A 27,607-nucleotide genomic window follows, 5' to 3' on the forward strand; every position below is an offset into this window, starting at 1 on the left:
AAAGTAAATATTTAGCCAACTGCAAACCCACTATTAATGGAAAATTAAATCAAAGTAAATGTGGTATTGACATTTGTCTATGAAGAGCAACATAGTATAGAAAAATTCTAGAATAAAATATTGATCTAAAAGTAATTTTGAGGATGAAATATTGCCACTCTAAGCACACTGTGAAAAATTATATTTGTAATGCAGATAAATTCATACCTGTAATTTCAAATACAAGATTTATTTTGACTTTATTTTCCTGGTGTAAGGAGTTATTTTGAAATAAAATTATCTCTGCTAGAGAAAGTCTGACATGGGTCTATGAAACTTGAAAGAAATAGGGCATCACTTGCACAGGTTGTAGTAGTTTAAAAATGGAAACAACCTGTATGCCCCCAGTTTAAGACAATGGGACATATAACCTGATGTATTCAAGGATGTCATGTTGAACAGCACTTAGAATAAATGTGTAGCTATGCGAGGATCAATGGAAATAAATGTCAAAACCACAGTGTAAATAAAGAATAGTTGCAAAAAGCATAGTATGATACCATTTATACAAATTTAAAACACCAGAGCCAATTCTTTCTATATATTCTAAAGGTGGATACATGTGTAATAAAAGTACAAATCATATACAATATGATACACACCAACAAAAAAGTACACACTTATTTACTTTTTAAAAAACAAGTGCTCTTCAGCAGATACAGCAAACAATTAACATGTTATATGCAGATAAGTTAGTGATTTTCTTTTCAGTACTCATCTGTCTGAATACAGGTTTGAATATGGCTAATGTGAGATGAGAAAACTATAACCCATTTTGTGATTAGTTTGGAAACTTTTAAAAAGTGTTTGATTCTTTTCTTATATTCAGAGCCTTAGTCTACATAGTTAATTTGAAATAAAGTACTGAATATAAAGTATAGAATGCACAGCTAGTGATCAATCAATGACAGCTCTGTATAGGTTAGGATTGATTCCTAATGGGGATGAACTTGATACAGAAAAGCATTTTTAGTTATTGGGAATAAGGGGGCTTGTGGTATTGGGCATTTGTGGTTTAGAAAAGGTATTGTAGAAAATGGAGGAGAATAAGCAAATTAAGGGTTGAGGGGGAGTAAACTGAACAATGCTGTGGTACCAATCTGACTGGAAAATATACCTTTGAAATGGAATCAATTAGCCTAACATCACATCCCTGGAGGGTTTAGCTTCAGATCTCCATTTCATTGGTTCATCATAAAACAAGACAGGGGAGGTTTTGTGTTTTTCTCTCTTGAAAACAATTTAGTAAGATGGAGAAGAGTTAGACCTCTTGAATTCAAATCTATTCCTATATATTCAGGAGGAGTGGTAATGGATTTGATGGACAATTTGATTTACTAATTAATTGAGGACCCTGATTAGATGCATTTGGAAAGCACAACTTTCGTCTTCCTGTGTTAACTCACAAGCCTTTGAAGAGTTGATAAATCATTGGAAACTGGACTGAGGTTGCAGTTTGTTGTAACACTGCTTCCTTGAAGTCCATACCCATTCCATACCAGGGTGGGCTTGAGACCAGAAGTGGAAGTGGCTGAATTAAATGCCACCAGTGCCTGCATGCTCCTTCCTCCTGTTGCCAGCTCCCCTTTATGTGGTTGCTTGAGAAGCTGTTTTCATTCTGGAAATAATGCCACTAACTCCAAACACTTTCTCAAGTTCTATTTTGAGGTCCCATCAGGTCACTTGGTGTCTTTGGCCTTAGTTTCTTCATCCACAAAGTGAAAATAATAATGCCTACTCTGACTCCTAAAGCTGTCCTGAAAATCAAATGAAAATATTTCATAAACCATTCAGCGCTATGTACATATTACTGATTAATATACCATTCCAGAAACCACACCTTTACTGTATGGCCACTATTCACTTTTCAGTCAAAAATATCTTATGCATAAACTTGTCTCCAAATGACTTTCACTACAACCAAAAATCAAATCTTATTTCAAAGTATAAAAATGAAAATAATATCAAGAGTTTTACATATGGCGCAGCCCTCTATGTTAGCCCATTTTAAATCCTTCTCTAAAGATGAAAATTTTTTTGTTGAAATTGTGGGGCCATTTTATGCAAGGGAAATGAAATCTAATTTCTTGTTTTTTCCTCTTTTTAGGAAGTCACCAAATCAGTCCAGCCTCTCTTACTGGGAAGAATCATAGCTTCCTATGATCCAGATAACAAGGCGGAACGCTCCATTGCAATTTATCTAGCCATAGGCTTATGCCTTCTCTTTGTCATGAGGACTCTGCTTTTGCACCCAGCCATTTTTGGCCTTCATCACATTGGAATGCAAATAAGAATAGCTATGTTTAGTTTGATTTATAAGAAGGTAATGCTTTCTTGCATAGTCTCCATGCTACATGCAACATGTTTTAAATGTCATGTTGATACACATAAGGGATAAATGCTAAAATCAATTTTGTAGGCCTGTTAAGTAAATGGCAGCATTAATTAATGTTTCTCATTTTCCTTGGTGATTAATTCAGTTCATTTTGGCTAATAATTATTGAGTATCTTCTTTAAACTCCCTATGCTATGGATTTCATTTTTTAAAAATATTTTTTAATGTTTATTTATCCTTGAGAGAGACAGAGAGAGTGTGAGCAGGGGAGGGGCAGAGAGAGGGAGACAGAATCTGAAGCAGGCTTCAGGCTCCGAGCTGTCAGCACAGAGCCTGATGTGGGACTTGAACTCATGGACCGAACTGTAAGATCATGACCTGAGCTGAAGTTGGAGGCCCAACAGACTGAGCCACCCACGTGCCCCAGATTTCATTTTTTAAAACTAGTCACATCATTGTGTTTTGGAACGTATGGCTCCCCATTAAAATGATACTTACCATCCATGTAAAAGTCATTGGCAAAATATCTTGTGGTAAAATGCCATATATCTTTACGCTCAATAACAAGAGTGTAGTATGTAATTGTTATTGATAATCCAAGCAATAACAGTTCCTGCCTTAATTAGTTGTGACACAGTGATTTTGTCATCCTTTGAGTCCTGCAAATTGAACATTTTTGCAACAACACATGTACTACAACCATAAGAACCTTCTCTACTTTTCTCTATGCATTATCCAGACAAGAGCCCAAGTTGCAGAAGCATGATTTAGGTGAATGCAGATTAAGACTTCCCACCTTACAAACACAATTTAATATCATTTCAGTGACATGCTTTGTAGGCCATGTGTGATTGCTTGGGTCTACCAAGTCATTACAGTAAAGCTGTTTTGGTTGAATCATTTGGGTATTGCTTTACCCTTCTTCTCTTTTTCTTCCCCCAATGTAAAAACTTTATATACTTGGCTTATAAGGGACATGGATCTGAAATTACCTCTAGCAAATAACCCATAACACTTCATAATATATATGCAAGGTCAGTTGTGTCATAAAACCTTGATAGTCATACTTTATTGTTCAAAACAGCCTTTTATGGATGCACACGAAAAAAAAAATAGAGTCCACAGTTTAGTCAGATCACCTCAGCTACAATGTCATCAATTCAACCAAGTACCAGGAAAACATGGGTAATAAATCAACAAAAATTTTGTTTTGATCCAGAAATTTTATGGGCTAAAGGGGATGGGAGATCAAAGAAGGAGAAGGTTATTTGTAAATTCATGTGTAACATTTAGCACAAATACAGCAGCATATGTGCTTTCAGACTCAGAACACGCTGAGGAAAAGTTAGAAGCTATCACATCTATCCTTTTTTCTCTCATTTTTGAGTATTTGTGTTATTATCTGGTTTGTTTACCCCTCTAGCTGCACTTACTGGCCTGCACTGGCACCATCACCAGAGAATTCAGTTGTGTCTTCACGTGGCTGTGGTTTGGTCCCTAAAGGAGCCTGAAGTAGACTGGTCCCGTATCAGACCAGCTCCATTCACATGGCAGGCAACCACTAATTCTCCTTACAGTACCCCAAATTTTGTAATACAGCACTTTTTTGCTTTGCTCCAAAATCTGCAACTATGATACATTCAAATTATATTTTAAATAATGAACCTAAATACATTCTGTAAATGTCAAATCTTTATGTTGTACACCTGAAACAAATACAATATTGTATGTCAACTGTACTTAAATTAAAAATGTAAAAATACAAGAAAATAATCTAAATATGAACTAAATTTATCTTTGCTTATGAATTTCAAGAAGACAGAAATAATAACGAAAACAAATCTTCGCTGAGTGCTTGCTATGCACACCTGAGATAGATGAAGTCTATTAATGAGGAGTGTGTGACCCATTCAGTGGAATTTTCCCCTCATATTGCTCTAATAGTGTTTTGGAATTAACTGCTTTGATTCTTTTTCATCTGTACTAATCTAAATTCTATTCATTATTCCACATCCATCTTCAATTTTACCTCCTCGATAAAATCCCAATTTTTGTAACCAGGTATGTGAACTTTCTCATAACCACCCGGTTATATTCTGCTCCCTTGACCTCATATCATATCATATCATATCATATTTAGTTAATGTACGTACTAGGTTACCTTAAGGCAAGAAATATGTATTAATAAATCCTAACAATAATTCCTGACCTTGAATCCAGTGATTTGCATCTCATAAGTGCTCAATACATATACATTCAATTGAAACAAATATTGGATGGGTACTCTCCAATCAAAGGCATCTAAGGGATAATAAATTCTTGTTAAATTTTAGGCAAAGTATAACTGGTATTTCATAACTATTATTAATTTATCTACTTACCAGTTCTATTTGTATAGGGATGTATTTTTTCTGTGTAATATTTAAGGATTTTGTATTGTTAATCTTTCACAAAGTCATTAATGATTCAATTATTCATAATATACTTTTATTGACTTTAATTGTCATTTTATTCAATAGAATTACTATAGGACTCCACTATAGAAAAATAGAGTTACTATAAGATTATAGGATTTAATCTCAAATTTTGCTGCCTATAAAAACAAAACAAAACAAAACAAAACAAAACAAAACAAAACAAAACAAAACCCACCAAAATCTCCACACCATATGAATGGACATTTAAGTGTAATATCATTACTGTTTTGGAGTAGAAAGGATGTTCTTACTATCTAGATGCTAGAAAATAAAATACAGGCATGCCAGTATAATATATTTTGTGAAGAGAAATATTTATAAATCGGAGAATATCCTAAGCTAGATAAACATAAAATAATTTTCATTACCTTTACTTAAAAACGCATGCATAGCGACCTAATTCTTCAGCTGTATTATAATGTTATTTATAAATATTCTTTTTGTCTTCTCTTTGTCACCATCACCTAACTTCCGATTTTCCTTTTAGACTTTAAAGCTGTCAAGCCGTGTTCTGGATAAAATAAGTATTGGACAACTTGTTAGTCTCCTTTCCAACAACCTGAACAAATTTGATGAAGTATGTACCTACTGATTTATGCATTATTGTTATAAATCATACAACCCCAAGGGTTTTTCTGGGTTAGTTGATAGTAATATGTGGCTAAATCATAGACATCCCTACCTTCCCTATTCCTGCAAGGTTGGGTTGCATAGGACAGTGCCGTTCCGGGGGCTTACAGAACCAGCCGATACAAAGGCATCTCAGCTTGCTGCATATTTAATGAGGTGTTTCAAAATTCATTTTTTATCAGATCTTGTTTCCTTTTAATACTTTACATCTGTTATTTACTCTGGCTGAATATGATACTCTGAGCAATTCTTGTTCAGTGCTGTCTTATGACACAAATAATTGCAAGGTCTTTGAGGACACATAATGTGTTTTATTTATCTTAGCATTTTCAGTATGTAGCATAATGTTAAACCCACAGCAGGTGCTACATAAATTACTAATGAATTGAGCCTGCATTTACTCTGAATATTTTGTCAGGTGATAGAGATGTTACCTTGAGCCTTTGGAAACCCTTTTGCTCTTACATGTTTATACCATGGCTCTTGCTTTATCCAAATAGAAGTAAGTTATTTAAAATAAGTCCCTGACCCAATACTTAAGATATTTAATTTTAATTCCATTGAATAAAAACACCCCGAAAATGCAACAACTTGAAATTTGTTCCTTGGGAAATCCTAGTCTATTTGTAGAATGTTTAAGCACACTGATGTATGCTTCGTGTAACAAACACATTGAGTTTAGCACAGTGGGAACCATGATGTGTTTGATTGTATAAGCTCGCTGTGCTCAATTTCTCCCATCTTAGGCTTGTTTGCTTGTTTGTTTGTCACTGGTTTTCACTGTGATTTTATTTCGCAGGGACTTGCACTGGCACATTTTGTGTGGATTGCTCCTTTGCAAGTGGCTCTCCTCATGGGGCTCCTCTGGGACTTGTTACAGGCCTCCGCCTTCTGTGGTCTTGCTTTCCTCATAATCCTTGCCCTTTTTCAAGCTGCACTGGGAAGAATGATGATGAAGTACAGGTAGCACTCTGGTTACATAGCTTGGAAGGATTTTAAGTTAGATATTCCAAAAGTCTAGTAAAACCAGGGACTGCTGTATATACTGAACTCGGATCTACTTCCTGGATGTCACTAAAAAGGAGTTATTTTAATAGTGTAAATCATACTCAGTGTATTAAGGGGCTTTTTTTTTTTTGGCTTATCAATCTATAGAATTTCTTTTTAAATATCTTAATATTCAGTTAATTTTTATGTATTATAATATTTAGGTAGAATGGATAAAACATATATGTACATGGGAGTGAATGCATAAATGTTGGATAGAATTTTATAGGTTTTTCCTACTCTGGTTCAAGGATAATCACAGTACAGCCTTGGTTACTTTTTAGTAGAGAATGAGTTAATGATACAAGTCACAGCTTATGATAGAGGACTTCTAGAGTTTGTCAGCTAGAAGATGATAGAATGTATACAAAATGTGGAATCTGCTAACTCTTGGTTTAAATACCAGACTGCATGCTTACTAGTTATGTGACCTGACTCAAGTCACTTGGCCTTACTGAGTCTCTGTTTTTTTATCTTTAAAATGGAGATAACCACTACTTCTAGACTTCCATGAAGGGTACTACACTGGGATAGTATGTGGAATGCATCTAATAGTGTGTGGCACATAAGAGGCATTCACTAAATGGTAGCTATTTAGTGAATGATTTTTGTTCATGATTTTTGTTACCATATGTTAGATAATAAAATAAATGTTCATCTGTTTAATAAGAAATGTGGATTTTTTGAAAAAAACTTTTGTAGTTCTTAGTGGCAATTTGACTTGGTTTTATTAAGTATTTGATTGATTAATTGATTTACAGAGATCAGAGAGCTGGAAAGATCAACGAAAGACTTGTGATCACCTCTGAAATGATTGAAAATATCCAATCTGTTAAGGCATACTGCTGGGAGGAAGCGATGGAAAAAATGATTGAAAACCTAAGACAGTAAGTCTTTCTAATAATTTCAATATCAGTAGCTATTTCATGTTTAATATTTTAAAGATGAGTATGTCACAGTGGGATTTCAGTTCATATTTGAAGTTTCTGACAATCAATTGTATTAAGTTATATCAGTATTCCTGTATCACTATCAAGTGGCATAAAGTCATTTTCATGGTCTGTATATAGTTGGTTAAGTGTGTTATTTTTTATTACAAGGATATTTATGCCTTATGAAGAATCTCCTCTATGTGTTTATAGCTGCTTATTATACTTATTTGACTAACATAATGATCATAATGCTGGAGGCTGAATAAAACCTTAAATGAAACCAGTAGAGCAATAAGTGTGCAAATCTGAACCAAATAAGTGGTTTTCTGTTCTTCCATTTCACTTATGTTATGGCTCAGGAAAAGTGAAAAGAAACCCTTCTCTTTGGTTAAAGTATCATTGTTCTTCCTTAACTTAAGGATAATAATACAGGATAATATCTAGTAACTTGTGTTTCTAGAAACCCTGCATTTGAGAGGTCAGTTCAAGCAATGAAAGCCACCACCTGAGATAGAATCAATACTTGGCACCTATCTCTAGTCTTATTTCACCTCCGATAATCTCTCTTTCACTGACTGGTAAAGACTAAATCCAGTGAAAAAGTATAGCACAGACTGAGATATGATTACTGTGGTAATTTAGGGTACAATATAAGCTATGGCATTTCTGTAGCCATGAGACCATTTCTTTCAGTCAAGTTCCATGTTCTACAAACTGCAATCAAAAAAGGGTTCTAGGAGACTCAGTGATAGATGTACTACTGTTAAAGAGCAGATAATTTCAGGTCCTATAGCACACAAGAGTTTCACAGGGGAAAATATACAAAAAAGGGTACCCTTTTGGATGATGTGAATGTGGTCATCAGGAAATTGGGCTGCTGATTCCAGTAGCCGGTGATAACTGAGCTGCAGGTGTGTGATTGGAACAACAAAAGAAATGCTGAACTATTAAGGCCTTTGCCATGTAAATAGAAAGAGTAAAAGAGTAAATATTTCCCAAACATTACTGTCACCTGTTTTTATTATGACTTTCAAAACAAATCCAGGAAAGGAATTATATTTTCTTTCCAGAAACATCCTTAAAGATCTTGGGGAATTGTCTAGTTGGTTGAAGTTGTTTTTCTTTTTAACAAAGTGACTTCTCTATCACACTTGTCCCCTCGGTCGTTTCTGTGCCTATAAGCACAGACATAGCAAGAATGATGAGGAGCTGATCAGAGGATCTGGTTGTCTCTGGATTCAAGATAAACTCTGGTCAGGTCATTCTAGGTGCTGACTTTTCTTGACTTTGGTTTTTATTTTTCCTCTTCCTCAAAAGATGAAATTCATCCTTTCTATTCTGTATTTCTGTCTGGCCAATTCTATTAGCAAATGCTTGGTTGTAACTAGTGTGATCTGGTTCTTTAATCTGTCATGAAATTGTTACCCGAAGAGGCTGGGAAATGCTGATGTAAATATGGGAAAGTAAGAATTGCTTCTCCTTAAAAGAGCAAATATAATATTCTGGAAGAGAATGGCAGGATGCACTTCATAGGGGTGATTACCTCAGCCAACGCCATTGTTGAACCGGGCAGAGACTATAAAACTCTCTGAAAATCTACTCCTTTATTGCTCTTCTTTAACAAAGGTACTTTCAAGTTTTTTTAAATAAGAAACTGATAAAATATTTTTATGACTTATAAGGTACAAGTGACTTTATTATGGAAATCACTACTTTTTGGGTGATTCTTGTAAATGTTCTTGAGTCCATTATGCTTTTCTAGTCATACCACTTCTTCCTTTTTCCTCAACTGTTTCTAATATATTTCAACAATTGTCACAAATTCATGAACACTTTTGTGAGCAGTGCTTTTTAGCATTTTATTAATATCAACCTAGCCAATATTATTCTTTCTGTTGAAGATTAAGGATTCTAAGCATAGATTCTCAGTGTTAGGCCCTCTGCTGTGCTGTCATTTACCTTGGCAATAACTCCAGCAGAGAGATGGTATGTCTCTCTTCTACCCATGTGGATTCTATAGGATCAAAGGGAAGGGCAGTTTGCTTAAGATTGCATAGCTGTAACTGGCAGAGCCGGGGTCAAGCCCCAGAGAGATTCCAAAAATCCCAATCTGCCTTCAATGCCAAATAACTGAAATAAGTAAGCATTAGACCACATTAGATTGTGAATCATGGTCTAAGTTGGGCATGTTGAACTTCATTTTCTTGATCAGAGTGCTCAGGATTATACTCTTTTTCAGACTGAAAAAAACCCAAAAGATTTTTTCTGAACGCTGCCACTTGAGAATGAGAACTTTTCTGAATTATACAAATGTGTGAAACCAGCACCCAAATGCCAGGCACAGCTATTGCTATTGCTTCCTCCCACCAGAACCGTCTGCTTGTCTGTTCATCCCTGCTTCTTCCCTTGAGAGATCTGAATAGGAGGATCACAAGTGACTAATTTTTCTTCCTGGAAGAGTGGGATGGAAGTTGAAGGCAGTATTGTTCTCTCTTGTTACCAGCATCTGCACTCCCTATTTTCTGCCTGCTGGAGCACTGAAATCTCTTTTATATATGTTAAAAAAAATAGTTCCCGTTTGCAGTTCAGACTAGAAGATCAGAAGTAAAAAAATATATTGTTGCAGGAGTGCCTGGCTGGCTCAGTTAGTGGAGCTTATGACTCTTGATCTCTGGACTATAGGTTCTAGCCCCACATGGGGTATAGAGATTCCTTAAAAATAAAATCTTTTAGGGGCGCCTGAGTGGCTCAGTCAGTTGACTGTCCCACTGGCTTAGGTCATGATCTCACGGTTCATGGGTTCCAGCCCCGCATTGGGCTCTGTGCTCAGAGCCTGGCACCTGCTTCAAATTCTGTGTCTCCCTCTCTCTTTGCCCCTCCCCTGCTCATGCTCTGTCCCTCTGTCTTTCTCTCTCTCTCTCTCTCTCTCTCAAAAGTAAGTAAACACTAGAAAAAATTAAAAAATAAAATCTTTTAGGGGTGCCTAGGTGGCTCAGTCAGTTGAGCATCGGACTTCAGCTCAGGTCATAATCTCACAGTTCATGAGTTCGAGCCCTGTGTCAGGCTCTGTTCTGACAGCTTGGAGCCTGCAGTCTGCTTCAGATTGTGTCTCCCTCTCTTTCTGCCCCTCCCCGACTCGCGCTCTCTGTCTCTCTCTCTCAAAAATAAATAAGTGCTAAAAAATAAATACAATAAAATCTTTTAATAAATGATTGCTGCAAATAATTATACTAAAGTGAGACATAGAGAGGATATAGTAGCTTCTGTCTTGTAATTTTTCAAGAACTACCTGCAACAGAATCACTTGGGTTCTTATTTAAAACGTGGATTCTGGAAGCCTATGGCAGACTTAGTATCTCTGAGCAGTGGGCCTGAGACTGCATTTTAATAAGTTTCTCAGGTGATTTTCACACATGCTAAGGTTTGAGAAACCACTCCTTTGTGGCTTATATGTTATTTTCAGTGTTCTCCAAAGCCAAGCTAGAATTTCTAAAATGTTAAGAATCCATTAGGGAATCACAAACTTATATTTTTCCTTTATAAATCTTGGAACGTTGTCCTCATTTCCAAACTTACTTAAAACAGCAACCAACAAACTAAAAAACTGAATGAAATTTCACTAATCTTAAAAATTAATAATGAAGTGATTGGAGATATTAAAATATGGGAATGCAAACTGGTGCAGCCACTCTGGAAAACTGTGGAGGTTCCTCAAAAAATTAAAAATAGATCTACGCTATGACCCAGAAATAGCACTGCTAGGAATTTACCCAAGGGATACAGGAGTGCTGATGCACAGGGGCACTTGTACCCCAATATTTATAGCAGCACTCTCAACAATAGCCAAATTATGGAAAGAGCCTAAATGTCCATCAACTGATGAATGCATAAAGAAATTGTGGTTTATATACACAATGGAATACTACGTGACAATGAGAAGGAATGAAATATAGCCTTTTGTAGCAACGTGGATGGAACTGGAGAGTGTTAAGCTAAGTGAAATAAGTCATACAGAGAAAGACAGACACCATATGTTTTCACTCTTATGTGGATCCTGAGAAACTTAACAGAAGACCATGGGGGAAGGGAAGGAAAAAAAAAAGTTAGAAAGGGAGGGAGCCAAACCATAAAAGCCTCTTAAAAACTGAGAACAATCTGAGGGTTGATGGGGGGTAGGAGGGAGGAGAGGGTGGGTGATGGGTATTGAGGAGGGCACCTGTTGGGATGAGCACTGGGTGTTGTATGGAAACCAATTTGATAATAATCTTCATATTAAAAAAAAAATAAAAAATAAACATTGAAAAATATTTTTAAGTGAAAAAAGAAGATATTAAAATACTGTCAAATAGTAATAGTATTAATAATAGATTATTAATTATAATTTAAAAATAATATTTACAGGTATTATGTCCAAGACACTGGTACATTCGTTACGTCTGCCTTTCAGAGAAGGTAACTGAGGCCCAGAGAGATAAAATAACTTGTCCAAGGTCACACAGTTCATATAGGATGGAGCTAGGATCAGAACAACAGCAGAAAGCCTTGAGAGCCTATGTTCCGGTTTTACATTCCAAGATGCCTGGTATTCGAAAAGTTAATAAGTATCCCAAATTTTATATATTTTTTTATAGAACAGAACTGAAACTGACCCGGAAAGCAGCCTATGTGAGATACTTCAATAGCTCGGCCTTCTTCTTCTCAGGGTTCTTTGTTGTGTTTTTATCTGTGCTTCCCTATGCACTGATCAAAACAATCGTCCTCCGAAAAATATTCACAACCATCTCATTCTGCATCGTTTTGCGCATGGCAGTCACTCGGCAATTCCCCTGGGCTGTGCAAACATGGTATGACTCTCTTGGAGCAATAAACAAAATACAGGTAATTTACCTCACTGGGCATCATATGCAAAGATTTTAGAACAGTTCTGAGCTTTTCTAGTGAGCAAACTCTCTAGAGATCAAGTCTTGGTCTTGGGCCTGTTTGACACACAGGATTTCCTCCTCTCTTGATGTCTACGTGTGGTCTAATGAGCCCTTGGGATAAAAGCCTAGTGAAATAAATGAAGGCCTGTGAGATTCTCTTAAGATAAAGAGGTTGAAGAAAATATTGTTTCTGTATTCTGGAGAATTTTATGTAAGTAATCAACCAATAGATCATTTCTAATTAACTTGGCAAATGTGCAAAAGACGGTAGCAGGTTCACCAGGAAGTTATAAAACATTCCAGCTAAAACTAAGAATGTTCACCTTAAGTTTTATAAATTTTTCAACACACTTTCCAGAAAATAAGATAGATGAGAATGGCATTTCATGCCACATTAATTACCTTAAAATCCTAGCAATTCTGATGTAGCTGGTAGCTTGGAAGAGAAGTTCTAAAGTCCTCAGGTGATTATACCCAATATACATAAAGCTAACTGAATCATCACCATGAATTTATGTGTGGGTATAATTTTTATAATTAATATTTTTTGATATCCATTTAAATATGTAACTCAGAAAATCACTGTGATAGAAATAAAAACAAGGGTGAAGGGTAAGCCTCTTTTAAGTGGTTCTGCCATTATGTAATGTAGGCCAGACTTTGCCAGGGGTGGTCCATGGATCTCATTTTGGCCTCTGACCTGTTTCACTAGAACTTTAAATTAAAAAAAAAAATTTGTGTTAGTTGCCAGCATTTAAAAGTTGGGAAATGTTACATATACAAAAATTATGTCTTCAGTCTCTTTTGAAGAATTGGAATATATAGTAACTGGGTCCCTTTTCCCCCACAAGCTATGGCAGCTCCCCCTTCAAGGAGGGCCTGCCCGCTCCACTTCTACACAGTCTCTACTCAGCCACCCTTCCTAATTTTATAGTTTTGAAAATATGAGTTTGAGATTTGTGAGTTAGACAAATTGGGGAATATAGCTCCGAACCATAGCTGCTCTTGGACTAATCCTATTTCTTCTGTTAACCCTTCTCAACTGAGAGAGAGAGAGAATGAACATGAATCCAGACCCAAAGAGAGAGGGTCACAAAGACAGGGAGAGTCACTGAACAGAAACACAGAGAGAAACCAAACTAGGAAAGAAAGAGAAAAACCAAAATAGCAATAGTGAATGAGAAAAGAGCAGAGAAAAAAAAGCAAAAGTGAGTCAAGGACCAGGCTTTCCTCAATACCTCCTAATGGTGAGGACCTCAGGATATAGGCATTTAATTCTCCCTTATGCTCCCACCTTTCCTAGTTGAGCCCTACTCGTGTCTGATAGAGGCTTCTCTTAGAGTCAACGTCTGATGCTTTAAAATCAGTCATATTAGATCTTCATACCTTAACCCAGAGAAGTGATGCTATGGTGCCTCCAGTAAGGAAGAAGCTAAAGATGAGAAGACATTAGCTTTCTCTGTGTCCTAATGTTGAATTGAGGCACGTTGGAGGGTAATTCAGGGAGGCCTTATAAATTCATTGCCCAGGTTAACTTGTAAGAGTAGAAGTAACAATCAGTTGTGTGTTGAAATCTAATATATAGAAACAGTTTTATAGGGGTTACTGGATGGCTCAGTCAGTTAAGCATCCAACTCTTGATTTCAGCTCAGGTCATGATCTCACGGTTTGTGAGTTCAAGTCTCACGTTATGCTCTGCACTAACAGGGTGGAGCCTGCTTCAGATCCTCTGTCTCCCTCTCTTCTCTCTGCCCCTTCCCTTCCCTTCTTTCTCTCTCTTTCAAAAATAAATAAACATTAAAAAAAGTTTTAGAAAATACCACATGTTTTCTTTTTAATTTTTAATGTTTGTTTATTTTTTAGAATGAGACAGAGTGTGTGAGTGGGGGAGGAGCAGAGAGAGACACACACACAGAATCGAAAGCAGGCTCCAGGCTCTGAGCTGTCAGCACAGACCCCAACATGGGTTCTAACTCACGAACTGTGAGATCATGACTTGAGCCAAAGTCAGATACTTAGCCGACTGAGCCACCTAGGTGCCCCTAAAATAGCACATATTTTAAGAGTGCATTTCAAATGTGATAAATCCAAGTACTTGGAAAATTAACTTCGGAACACTGCTATCAATTATTTTATTATGAAGTAATTTCTAATGTATTCATAAATATATTCATAAATATTCACAAAATGCAAATACAGGGTACAGAACTATTAGAGTGTAAAACAGAGGTAATAATGCATTAATGCTATTTTAGTTCTACAATATATCTTTGCTTCCTTTTGTAAACAGGATTTCTTACAAAAGCAAGAATATAAGACATTGGAATATAACTTAACAACTACAGAAGTAGTGATGGAGAATGTAACAGCTTTCTGGGAAGAGGTCAGAATTTTTTTTTAATTGTTTGCCCTAAATACTTTACCATTTCCTCCTTTTCAAATCTAGTTTTCATCCTAATGGATGAGAAAGTTAGGATGATAATTGAACTGGTAGCACCGGAAGGGAACCACTGCACTTACTTGATAAATTAAGAAGTCAGGGCCCAGAAATGTTACAGTGTGGAAGCCTCTTTATTGTTTTCTAAGTCCTGTAATTTGTTTGACACAACACATTAGGAAGGCATACAAATCTCATAGGTTTTGGAGCCTGATAGAGCAAGATTTGAATTCTGACTTTGCCGTTTATTCTCTGTGTAATCTAGATCAAATTACTTGTAGAACCTTTGGTTCTCCATCTATAAAGTGAAATATTAATATTTACCTTGCAAGCAGTGCCTAGTTTCTTGCAAGACTGTTGTGAAGCATAGAGTGTTCAGCAGAGTACCGTGCACATAGTAAGTAGTTCCTCAGTAAATATTATCTTCTCTAATCTCAAGTTCTAGTCCAATGTGTTTACATACACAAGGCAATGCAAAGATGTATGAGAGATATATCAATGTGTTTTTTTCTATTTTTACTTATTTCCATTCACTATTAAAAGTTCTCTCATACTGGGTATGGTATGTAAGTGATGAACCACCGAATTCTACTCCTGAAACCAATATTGTGCTATATGCTAACTAGAATTTAAATTAAAATTTGAAAAAAAAGCCAATATGCTCAAAAAAACTAAAAAATTAAAAAAATAAAAATTCTATCATATATCTCAAAGTCTGAAAAATATTATTAATAATATTCAGCCTCTAAAGAAGCAATATTTGGTTATTGAGAATACCTATTGAGTTATTTTCTTATCACATATGTGCTGAATAAAGATAGAAGTTCTGAAACCAGTGTCTTATTGTGCATATTTCAAAATATCTGAAACTGGCTTTATTTATATAAGCAACTTGACAGCCAGGGCTTCACTTTACTTCATTTTTGAAGATACAGGTTAGAGAATAATTCTTTATCTGCCTGGCGAAGTTGCTTGTGGGAAAGTGCCAGATCAGAAAGGGATCAGATTGATTTTACTTCTTTGTTTTTATGAGTTTCAATTGCCCTTCTAGGAATGAAGGGAAAATAAGAGGTTTAACATTTTCCCTACTAATTTGAGACAATTATTTCCTTGTTCTGCTCAAAAGTCTTCCATTTCACTCTCCTTCCATCTAATAAAATAGGTAGCAGGCTTGAACCCTGACTATGCTTCAGGCTCTCAGATAATCACTTTATAAATGTTGTCTCATTTAATTCACATAACATTTCTACGACCTAAGTAATTTACTGATAAGGAAGTGGAAGCTTAGAGAGGTTAAGGCACCTGGTTCAGCTCATACAACTGGCAGGCGCTGAAGCTGAAAATTGGACCTCGATGTCACAGCCTCCAATCTTTTCCCTGAACTCTTGCTTCCCATTTGGCTGTATCCTCAAAGTCTTTGATGGCCACCTGTCAAACTCTGGACACTTCTTTTTCGCATTTTTTTTAAAAATTGTATTCAAATCCAATTTAATTAACATATGGTGTAATAATGATTTCAGGTGTAGAATTTAGTGATTCATCACTTGCATAAAACACCCAGTGCTCATCCCAACAAGTGCCCTCCTTAATATCCATCACCCATCCAGCCCATCCCTCCTACCACCGCCCCTCCAGAAACCCCCAGTTTGTTCTCTGCATGTAAGAATCTCCTTTGGTTTCCTCCCTCTCTGTTTTTATCTTCTTTTTCCTTCCTTTTCCCTAAGTTCGTCTGTTGTGTTTCTTAAATTCCACATGTGAGTAAAATCATGTATTTTTCTTTCTCTGCCTGATTTATTTCACTTCTTGATCACATTTACTCGGGATAGTGTTGCTCATTAAACTTCTGCCATGATGTCTGAAACCTTAACACCCACATGAGCAGTCCCCCCAACACTGTCCTTAGAACTTATACTTTCCAGGGACTTCCTTAGAAGCTTCCTCTCATAGGCATATCCTGAGCTTTGAGAACACCTAGACTTCCTCCACTTTGGAAATGTAAAATCTTTCTCTGCCCAGAATTTTCTAACCTTCCATCTCTATCTGTCTCTAAATCACACCTGATTGTCTTTCAAATTCAAGATTTCTAGTCTCTTTAACGCTCCCTTTGGACCCTGCCTGGTTCAACCTCTGCTTATTCCAAGACCTATCATTTCAGTTCTTCTCCTACAAGTCTCCCAATTCCTATTTCCTTCCACTGAATCCTTTGCTGCAAAACATGACTTTATGGACTTTGGTGAAGGAGGTGCTATCTGGGAAAATCCTATATCTTATATTAGTTTTATACTATTCTTGTTTCAACCTCAGTGGGGCCTGTAAACCTTCTTGGGAAATCTTTTTATTTGTCTTTAATTTCCTTTACCATTTCCCCAGATGCTATTCCAAATCTTTACCACTTTCCTGAAACCCCCTACTTCCCTCAGGTTCTCCTTGCCTCCTATAAAACATAAAGAAAATAGAAGCCATCTTTATGTATGAATGCTTCCAACTTCCCTGTTCACCCTTGGAATTATGTTTTTCTCCTTCCATTGTATCTAAGATGTATGTTTTTCCCTGCCCTTGACTGAGCTATTAATACCTTGCTTCATCTTAGAACAAGGGGCCAGCAGTCTTCTCTCTAGAAGCTTCAGCATCTCCTTTCAACTGATCCCTCTTCACATTCACATTTTTATAAGTTAATTAAAAATTTTTCTTCCCTTGCTTTTGCCCACCCAGCTTCATTCTTTAAACTTTATCCCTTTCCTTCCCTTTGTTATCAAGCCCGTTCTCATTTTCTCATCTTTCATGGGCTTCTCCCCACCGCAATCTGGATTCCACCCTCACCAATACATTAAAACATTCCTTTCTTCTTGAATTGATCATTTGGCTTTAGTGAACCACTCCTTTCATATTCTTTTATCCTCAGACCATGACTTCTACCTCTTCCCTGCCTGCTACTTCAATGGTGATTGGCATTATTTCCCCCCTAGGCTTTCTTCTAGCATTTCATGCCCTCTGTGGGTGACCTCAAGCTTAGGTCAACTGACATCAATGTGCTGATGAGTGTCAAATGCAGATTTCTGGCCCCAGTTTCTTTCTTGAAATTCATACATGTATTTCTAAGTTTCCTGCACGCTCTTCAAGCACTTCTCATTAATCCCTCACCAAGCTTCATAAATTAGCCCCTTCCAGTGAGTGCATTTGCTCTCTTCTTTGATGGCATCACCATCCACCCAGTTACCCAAGAGGCAAGTCCCTGGTGATTCTGATACATGATTCTGCCCTCAGTATAAACCTGTGAGTGGGTAAAATTGCTATTTACTTACTAGGAAGCTGAAACTCAGTTTAAGCAACTGGAACAAGGTTATCAACTAATTAGGGCAGAGCTAAAATGTCAGCCTACATTTCTCTGACTCCAAAACCCTTTACCACTCATAATACTGCTCCTTATTTAATGTAGGAGCATTATTTGTTTGTTTAAACACATAATTTTTAAATTATTTAAACAAAACAAAACAAAAGAGAGTGACTACTGCTTTATTGTGCTCAAAATGCTTTCATGTATATTATCTCATTTAATACCCTCAAAAACAGAGTAGACTGAAGCTCAGACTGAAGTTAACCATTATCCAGCTGGGTGAGAAGATTACTGGAGTAAAGCCATTACTGGAGTAATGACAGAGGATGTCATAACCATTTTATGCACAACAGGGGACTCATAAATATGGAAAATGTTCAATCTTATTAGAGAGCAAATAAATAAAAATAAGATCATTATATTCCATTTTCCCTTATAAAGCTACAAGTAAAAGAAGTCAAAACAAATCCAAAACCAAAAAATAATGTTGAAAAATAATGTTGAAAACTGAAATTTGAAAACTGGCACTCTTATATATTTCTTGATGAAGAAAATTTAGAACTACTATTGAAAACACATGGAATTTTACATACTTTATGCTCTGGAACTTCCACTTGTGGGAATTTATACAAAGAAAATGTGCCCCCAATTTATAGCAAAAGTATGAGCATATAGTATATGCATACTCTTGAATACTATCTTGCAACTAAAAATTATATTAAAAATCATGTTTAATGATATATGAAAATATTGATTTATTGTAAGTTAGAAAGCATGTCACAACCTTATATTTTTCTCAGTTTTGTAAAAAATTACATTTATATTTTGTTGAAATATAATTGACATATTATATTAGTTTCAGGTGTGCAATCTAGTAATTCAACAATTAGATACATTACAAAATGCTCACCATGATAAATGTTGTTACCATCTACACTTAAAAGTTATTACAATAATATTGACTATATTGCCTATCTGTACTTTTAATCCCTGGTTCTATATAAAATCATACACATTTATGTGTAAGAAAATGGAGGGATTTTGGTTGAAATGTTAAGTATGGTTGCTTCTCAGTGGTAGTATTACAAGTGATTTCTATTCATTCTGATTTTTTATATTTTCCAAATTTCTTGAAATAAGTGTCTTTCTTCTGTCATCAGAAATAAAAGTTATTAGTGGGGTGTCTGGGTGGCTCAGTTGGTTTGAGTGTCCAACTCTTGATTTTGGCTCAGATCATGATCTCAGGGCCATGGAATCAAGCCCCATGTTGGGCTCCAAGCTTAGCATAGAGCCTGCTTAATCTTTCTCTCTCTCTCTCTCTCTCTCTCTCTCTCTCTCTCTTTCTCTCTTCTTCTCTCTCTCCTTCTCCCTCTGTCCCTCTCCCCTGCTCATACTCTCTCAAATAAAAAAAAAATAAAGAAATAAAAATTATTTATAACAACAGCTTCCCATTGGTTCATATGCTTATTGGATAAAAGTCCTGCTTCTAAGCATGGCACAGCAAGTCCTTTAACAACTGCATGGCCCGCCTTACTAAGGACATCTTTTGTCATTTGGCCATATACATCACACCTGGCCACTTGCCATTTCTGAGGCATATTTTATTTTTTTTAAGCCTAAATCATTGTACATGCAGATCCGTCTTCCTAGAACACCTATACCATTTCTTGGTCTTACAAGTTCTATCCCTTGTAGCCTAGCCTGCAGGTCATTTACTTGGTCAAGTTCCAGGCTGAGTTGCTTACTCTCTATAATGTACTTCCATAGACTTGGTGTGATTTTCAGTTCTAGCACTAAGCATGTTGCAGTGTGAATATCTATTCATAACGTTATTCTCTCATGTGAGATTTTCAAAGTGGTCTTTAATACAGAGGTGATTCCCAGTAAATATCTGTGAGATAAATAAATGAATAAGGGATTGCAGATGCCTTTGATCCATGTTACAAAAACTTTTTATTGTCTACTTCCTAAACGGTTTGCTTTTATTGTTTGGTGACTGAGGGGGATATTAACCATCCCTATCATGAGAACTAAAAGCAGTGGTCTTCAAACTTAATTGCTTATGTATGACCCAAAAGAATTTTGAAAAACTATGACACATACCTCTGACACATTTTTAAGTTGACATAAATTTTTCAGTGTATTCTTAAGTGGTGGAAAAATATGTAATTGTCTAAGTATGTTTAATGGGTTTTTGCCAAAACTTTGGCAGTATAGTTTGGGTGCATTCAATTTATGGAAGATACATGAATTCATGAAGTTAGTTCCCATTGTCAAGTCAATCAACTTATTTTATGTCAGACAAAGTATAACCTTAAAATACAGGTAATTAATATGTACTAAGTAAATTTATTAAATTATTAAAAATTAAGTAAGTAATCAAATAATTAAAATGCCTTATCCTGCAACTCATTTCTGAAATCTTATTCCAAGCTAGGTAAGACACATAGATTGCCTCCAGTTTGAAACCTGGGTGAAATAAGATGTTACCTCTTTCAGTATTCCTGGCTTTGCTTTTGTGGGACCCTCTTTGAGGAGAAAATTATTCTTCTGTGGTCCCCTTGTTTGTGTCCTAGAAGTTTTACACTCCAAGAAGTACAACACAGTAAGATTTAGGACTAGTAAAAGTAAAAGGTTCCTCTTCTTTTCTTTTCTTTTCTTTTCTTTTTTAAAGGTTATTTATTTATTTTTGAGAGTTGAGGGAGGGGGGAGAAAGAATCCCAAGCAGCCTCCCAGCTGAGCATGGAGTCCAACTCAGGATTCAAGCCCACCAGCCTGGGAGATCATGACCCAAGCAGAAACCAAGAGTTGGACACCTAACCAACAGATGTCCCGAAAGGCTTCTCTTCTGTATAAAGTGAGGCAAGGACAATTGTGAACCGGAAAGTGGGAAAGAAGAGATAACAAAGAGTAAACAAATCACAGGCAGATTATTTTAGGAAGGAGTATATTTGGAGGTTGAGAATGTGGAAATAGATTCCCTTAAGACTGTATACACAAGCTTCCTCATGATCGATCCTTAGGGCTGTTTGGTCTGGTTTGAAGACCACTACCCTAAAGCTTCCCATGGAGCAACAGAGAAACAGGGAACTTTCAGAAGGCAATTCCTTCCTCCCAGCTATTCTCATATAATGGAATTCATCTGAATCATCTGGCCATCTCATTGCATTTATACTTAATTAAACTGCTTAAATGATAGCTTCTTAGAGGAAGGTACCAGCAGCATGATAGAGGTCAGATTGAGTTGTAATTCCACTCTGGCTGACTTTAGTCATTTAACCTCTGAGTCACAAGTCTACAGCTTTGAAACAGAGGGATTATAACAGCTATTATTACTGTGCTGAGAATTAGATAATAATATTTATTTGCTCAGCCTATAGGAGAAGGTACACATTTTTTTCAATAATTTAATTTAGCTTAATGGTGAGTTATAATCTGAGATCTTGAAATTATATTTCCATCAAATGCTGTATTAAAATTTTCAATGTTTTGTATCATGTGCTCTAGAACTCATGTTATATAATTACATGTTATAAAGTATGGATCATGGGCCATGTGCTTTTCATAATAAATAAAACAAATAGCTATTGAAAATACTTGAAAAATCTACCTTTTTGTTTTCTCTCTATATTTTTTTTCAGGGATTTGGGGAATTACTTGAGAAAGCAAAACAAAACAGTAACGATAGAAAAATTTCTGATGGTGACAACAGCCTCTTCTTCAGCAACTTCTCACTTCTTGGTGCTCCTGTCCTGAAAAACATCAATTTCAAGATAGAAAAAGGTCAGTTGTTGGCGGTTGCTGGATCTACTGGAGCAGGCAAGGTAATCTATTCCTCATCATTAAGAACTTCATTTGGCATGCATTTCTTTCATTTCCTCGTGTGTCTGTAGCCTAAGAGGGCATGTTGGAGAAATTTTTACATTGGTAGTAGGAGAATGCTTAGATATATTGTCCCTTATAATATAAATTATTACACTGATAATAGTCTCTAGTCTTTTATTTCTTCAGTGACCTTTTCTTCTGCATCTTTATGTGGTGCATGGCACTGAACCCAGTGTCTTTTTTCTCCCACGTGCTGATTTTTAAATTTATTAAAAATTGTTTTTTCTTTTTTTCTTTTTTTAAATTGGAGCATAGTTGCCACCCAATGTTATGTTAATTTCATTTGCACAACGTAATGATTCGTTACATTATGCTATGCTCTACATTATGCTATGCTCACAAACATTGCTACTTATCTGTCACCATACAATGGTATTACACTACCATTGACTATGTTTCTTATGCTATACCTTTCATTCACGTGACTTATTCCATAACTGGAAGCCTGTACCTCCTACTTCCCTTCACCCATTTTGCCCATCCCTCCCAATCCCCTTCCCTCTGGCAAACATCAGTTTGTTCTCTGTATTTATTGGTCTGTTTTTGCTTTCTGTTCATTTGTTCTTTCCTTTAGTTTTTTAGATTTCACATATAAGTCAACAAAGTATCTTGTACATAGTGGATATTCAGTAATTTATTGAATAAATGAACCATTCATTTTTACCAATCTCTGGCATAGACATTTTTCCAGAGCTTGTCCAGGAAAATCTTGGCTTAGATTTTGCCTTACTAACCCCATAGACCAAAGGTCCCTATTTAGTTGACATTAGAATTTTGGAGAATGGACCTAGACTTACTTAGGATTTATTATGAGGAAAAATTATTGAGTGGGATAGATTTTTGAAAGAAATACATAGGAATGTTAATTTATTCAGTGCTGGTCAGCTTCCCATCCCCCTACCCCCACTCAACTTATTATAAATCCCAGTTTTTAGAAGCAATATTTTAATATATAACAGTTTTAATAAACTTACATAATTGAATATATCTGGTTATCCATGTTAAAGATATATAATACTTATATTATTATTTATATTATATTTATTATAGTAATACAATACTAATGTTGATGTTAATATTTGCCGATATAAATATAAAATATAATAATTATATTAGATAAACATATAAAATTATATATAATTTTTATATTTTCATATAAATTTATCAAGTATATGTAATATATATTTATCAATACTTGGTATCTTGAGAGATATGACATTAAATGAAACCATCACTGAATATGAATATTTATACATATAAATATATCTTAATATATTTATATATAATGTATATATACAATATATAATATATTATATTATTATATATAAATACCAAAATGTTGATAAAACTTCACAGACATTTGTATTTTATTTTAAATGTAAACAAAAGCAGGAGCTAATAGCTTATTCTCCACATCTGCTGCTCAGTTATTATTAAGACCAAGCTAAAATTGAGTACCAAGGTAAGATCAGGACGGATGACAGAAATTGTGTTGTGTCAGGGATTGTCAGTAAGGCCACAGAACTGCTGTGCAGATAGAGGATGGAGCAAAGCCTTGAAATGGAACTGTGCCTGTGTGGTTCACAGAACAGCAAGGAAGTCAGTGGGGTTAGCACAGAATCAGCCAGAGGGTAGAGCTGTCAGAGGAGTAATGTGGGCTAGACCATTATTTGGGCTATTGTAAAAGAGTCTCAAGGACCTTACAAAGGAGCTTGTAAACAGTAAGGCTTTTTTTTTTTTTTTTTTTCTGAGGAAATGAGAGGCCATTGGAGGGTTTTAAGCAGAAAAGTGACATGATTTGTCTTAGTTTTGATGAGGCTACTTTGAAAATAGTTGTAAAGAGATAAGGGCAGAAGTAAGGAAATGAGTTAGGAGGCTATTGTGCAAACTGGGCAGAAGATGATACTGGCTTAACCCAGGTAGTGAAGGAAATAGTCAAATTCGGGACTTTCCTTCTTTTTCTTTCCTTTTTTCTTTTCTTTTCTTTTCTTTTCTTTTCTTTTCTTTTCTTTTCTTTTCTTTTCTTTCCTTTCCTTTCCTTTTCTTTCTTGTGCTGCGTGCATGCATGGGCATGCATGAGAGCAGTGGAGGGCAAGAGGGAGAGGGAGAGAGAGAATCTTAAGCAGGCTCCATGCTCAGCAACATGAGGCTCAATCTCACAACCATGGGATCATGACCTGAGCAGAAATTAAGAGTCTACGCTCAACTGACTGAGCCATCCAGGCACCCCTCAGGACATATCTCTAAGAAAGATACCACATAATTAGATTGAAAGTGGTGTATGCAAAAAAAGGGGGAGTCAAGGATGAGTCCAAGGTTTTTGGACTGAGTAAATGGAAGCATGAAGGTACCATTACCTGAGGAGATTATGGAAGAGACTGATTTGGGGTGGAGCTTGGTTTTAGAACATTAAGGTTAAAATGCATATTTGACATCTAAATTGAGATGTTAGTTGGTTATACAGGTTTGATTTCCGGGGAATGGGGCTGGCAGTGTAAAAACTTGAGGCCAGATGAGATTCCAAAGGAGAGAGTATGGATAGGCAGGGAAAGGGGCCAAGGTGTGAGCCCAAAGGCATTCCAACTTCTAGTGGTTGGGAAGTATTTTGTTACGGTGGTTATAGTTATAATAACTTTACATTAAATCTTTGGGGTTTTCTTTCTCTTATTCCCCTATGTGAGCTCGGATAAAATCAATGTTTTTCTGTCCTCTGCTGCCTCCCTTTTTTCTACTCAATTTTAGACCGTAGTATTACCTTTGTTAATGTTTTATCTTTGTGTTGTTAAATATGCTTATGCTTCTGTTAGCTGATATGTTACGTTTAAATCATATCTTTGACTTGTAGCTTTTCTTTGTAAACAATCAGTGAATTTCCTTTATACCCTGTTTCCTTTGTTTTGTTTGGGCTTTACTTATAACTTTTCTTATTGTCAGGGAATATAACATACTTTAATTCTCTTTCTCAACTCTAATTTCCATGTTAGTTTAAATTTTATTTCACAGTCTTTTTTCATGTAAAGTCTTTGCTCATTGATAGTCCTTTTGGTGAAGCTTCTTCAGTCATCCCTTGTATGATTTTATACTAGTTTCTCTAATAAGGGCTCATGAGAACAATATTATCTGACTATATCTCTTTTTAACTGATCTCTTCTTTGTTAGATGAAGATAATATTGAATCTACCTTGTTGGGTTTTTGTGAGGATTAACTGAATGAATACAGTTAAATCACATAGGACAGCACCCAGCATAGACTGAGTACTCAACAAAGGTTAGCTGGTGATAATCTTTCCCTGACCTCCTCTAAACCCACCCCAACAATCTGATTAGGTGCTCTATCTCTGTGAACCTCTACCAAAGCACTTAGCACACTCTATTGTCATTGTTTCTTTTATTCCCCTTTGTATCTTGTGTGCATAGCAGCAAATCCAGAACAGGAAGTGCTTAATAAATTTTGAATCAAATGAATTAATGTAGAATCCTTTAAAATCAGAATAGATACCTTTGCTTAGGATGACAGTTGGAGGCAAGTATATTCTGAGAGTGATTTGATAAATGATTTTACTCATAACAATGGTTTTATTTCCAGACTTCACTTCTAATGATGATTATGGGAGAACTGGAGCCTTCAGAGGGTAAAATTAAGCACAGTGGAAGAATTTCATTCTGCTCTCAGTTTTCCTGGATCATGCCTGGCACCATTAAAGAAAACATCATCTTTGGTGTTTCCTATGATGAGTATAGATATAAGAGTGTCATCAAAGCATGCCAACTAGAAGAGGTAAGTAATTATTTGACATATTTCTGATTTATGAATGTGACACTTTTAGTCTACCTAAATGATATAATTAGTCCTCTATTCAATCAGTCTGTCTACATATATTAATCAAGTTTCCACTATGGACAAACTACTCTGAGTTAAATCAGTTAATAAAATATATGACCCCTGCTTTAAGAAACTTGCAAAATCATAGAGAAAGTACAATTTTATTTTTTAAATTATGGGCTGATTTATAATAATAATAAAAATTCTTTATGAAATGGAGAGAAATTTATTGACTCATTAGTGAGACAAATGTCCTCAATGGGCATTTATATGGCATGCATTTTTTAAAATATACTTCACAATTACATGAGAGTATTTTATTAATAATAAATAATAATTTTAATAACTACCACACCCTAATGGAATGAGCATTAACCTGCCAGTAGAGAATCAGAGATAAAATTGTGATTACATTTTATCCTTTGGCCTTCAGCATGTAGCCATATGACCTATAGTGACTGTAATTCTCTGAAACAGAGACAAAATGAAGATAATGCTGTTGACTCATTTTATAATATTGGGGAATGGGTTAATTGCCTGAAAATATGTGAAGCATTCCAAGTGGCCAGTGTGTGCATCTTGTGCTATTCAATGCATAAATTATATGGTGGAGGGTTCAATAATTACCGATATAAATATTAAGGCAGAGAATACATCATTATGAGGTTTATCAATAGTATTGCCTGAATAGAAATCTTGATTCAAAATCATTATCTTTGATAGATGGCATTTGACACTAGTGGATTCCTTTAAGTCACCTTTTATGAAAAAAAAATTTCAGTAAGAATAAAATGAAACTTAAAGTACAGAGAAAAGAAAAAGGCTAATGTTGGTTAGATAGAAACTGCAATTGTTACAAAAGAAGGATGCATGCTTGTACAAATGGCTCTCCATGTATATACTGACTCATTCCAGAGTAGTTTTTTAGAGCTCCATTCTCTTATTTTCTATACATGAAAGCATAATAAAAATAAAAACTATTGTGGAAAAGTATTGAATTTGTTTTGAAGAGGATACTCTTGGTTCCTCAAAAGCCCTTCTTCCAAGAATAGTATTTCACAAACGGGATGTTGAAACTCTCCGTAGATTTGTTATGAAAAAAATATTTGAGTGTTCTTAGAGACCACAGATACTTGTCTAGGTGGGGACTGGGATGTAGGAGTGGTAGTGTCTTGCAAGATAAATCATAGGCTTTATTTATTAGTTGCAAGGTGTTGGAAGGTTTCTGGTAGGCTTTATTTTTTGCTTTGAATATGCCTTTTCTCATAGAAATAATTTTATAGAGGCACTCAGATCTTGATCTCAGGGTTGTGAGGTCAGGCCCCATGTTGGGGTCCATGCTGGGCATGGAAAATAAAAGATAATTTTATAAATGGTGATTTTCACCTTGATTCTACGAAGGTGAAAGTATATTTTACCCAAATTTACCATAGCTATATTAATAATAATAAATTCAAAGCTGTGGATCCCTCATTCATGAAATGAGCATTTGCTAACTCATGAATACTGTGCTGGGTATGGGAAAATACAGTCCATTTTCTAAAGAGTTCATGTTATAGTGATCTGAGCTTTAGTGAAGTATGGTATCTGAATTATATCTCAATAAAGTTGTTGAAAATAATGAAAGAAAGAGGATAAGAGTAAGGACAACGTTTTCTTTTTCTGATTCTATGACCAACCTCAAAATTAATTTTAAAGTGTAGAAGGCAGCGTTTTTTAGTATATTCATAGAGTTGCATACCCATC

General features: G+C 35.6%; 1 protein-coding gene across 2 annotated transcripts in view; it reads left to right on the top strand.

Annotated features, from left to right (window-relative positions):
• CFTR (CF transmembrane conductance regulator) overlaps positions 1-27,607 on the top strand; it is a 181,352-nt gene that overhangs the window by 45,555 nt on the left and 108,190 nt on the right. For both annotated transcript variants that reach the window (XM_019418034.2, XM_019418035.2), the window contains 8 exons: positions 2,147-2,362; positions 5,339-5,428; positions 6,281-6,444; positions 7,290-7,415; positions 12,092-12,338; positions 14,673-14,765; positions 21,795-21,977; positions 25,625-25,816. In XM_019418034.2, the coding sequence (XP_019273579.1) occupies positions 2,147-2,362; positions 5,339-5,428; positions 6,281-6,444; positions 7,290-7,415; positions 12,092-12,338; positions 14,673-14,765; positions 21,795-21,977; positions 25,625-25,816 (1,311 nt within the window). The remainder of the gene's footprint in view (positions 1-2,146; positions 2,363-5,338; positions 5,429-6,280; positions 6,445-7,289; positions 7,416-12,091; positions 12,339-14,672; positions 14,766-21,794; positions 21,978-25,624; positions 25,817-27,607) is intronic.

This window comes from Panthera pardus, unplaced genomic scaffold (genome assembly GCF_024362965.1).
Source record: "Panthera pardus isolate Hobbes unplaced genomic scaffold, ASM2436296v1 HiC_scaffold_8, whole genome shotgun sequence".
NCBI classification, from domain to species: Eukaryota; Metazoa; Chordata; class Mammalia; order Carnivora; family Felidae; genus Panthera; species Panthera pardus.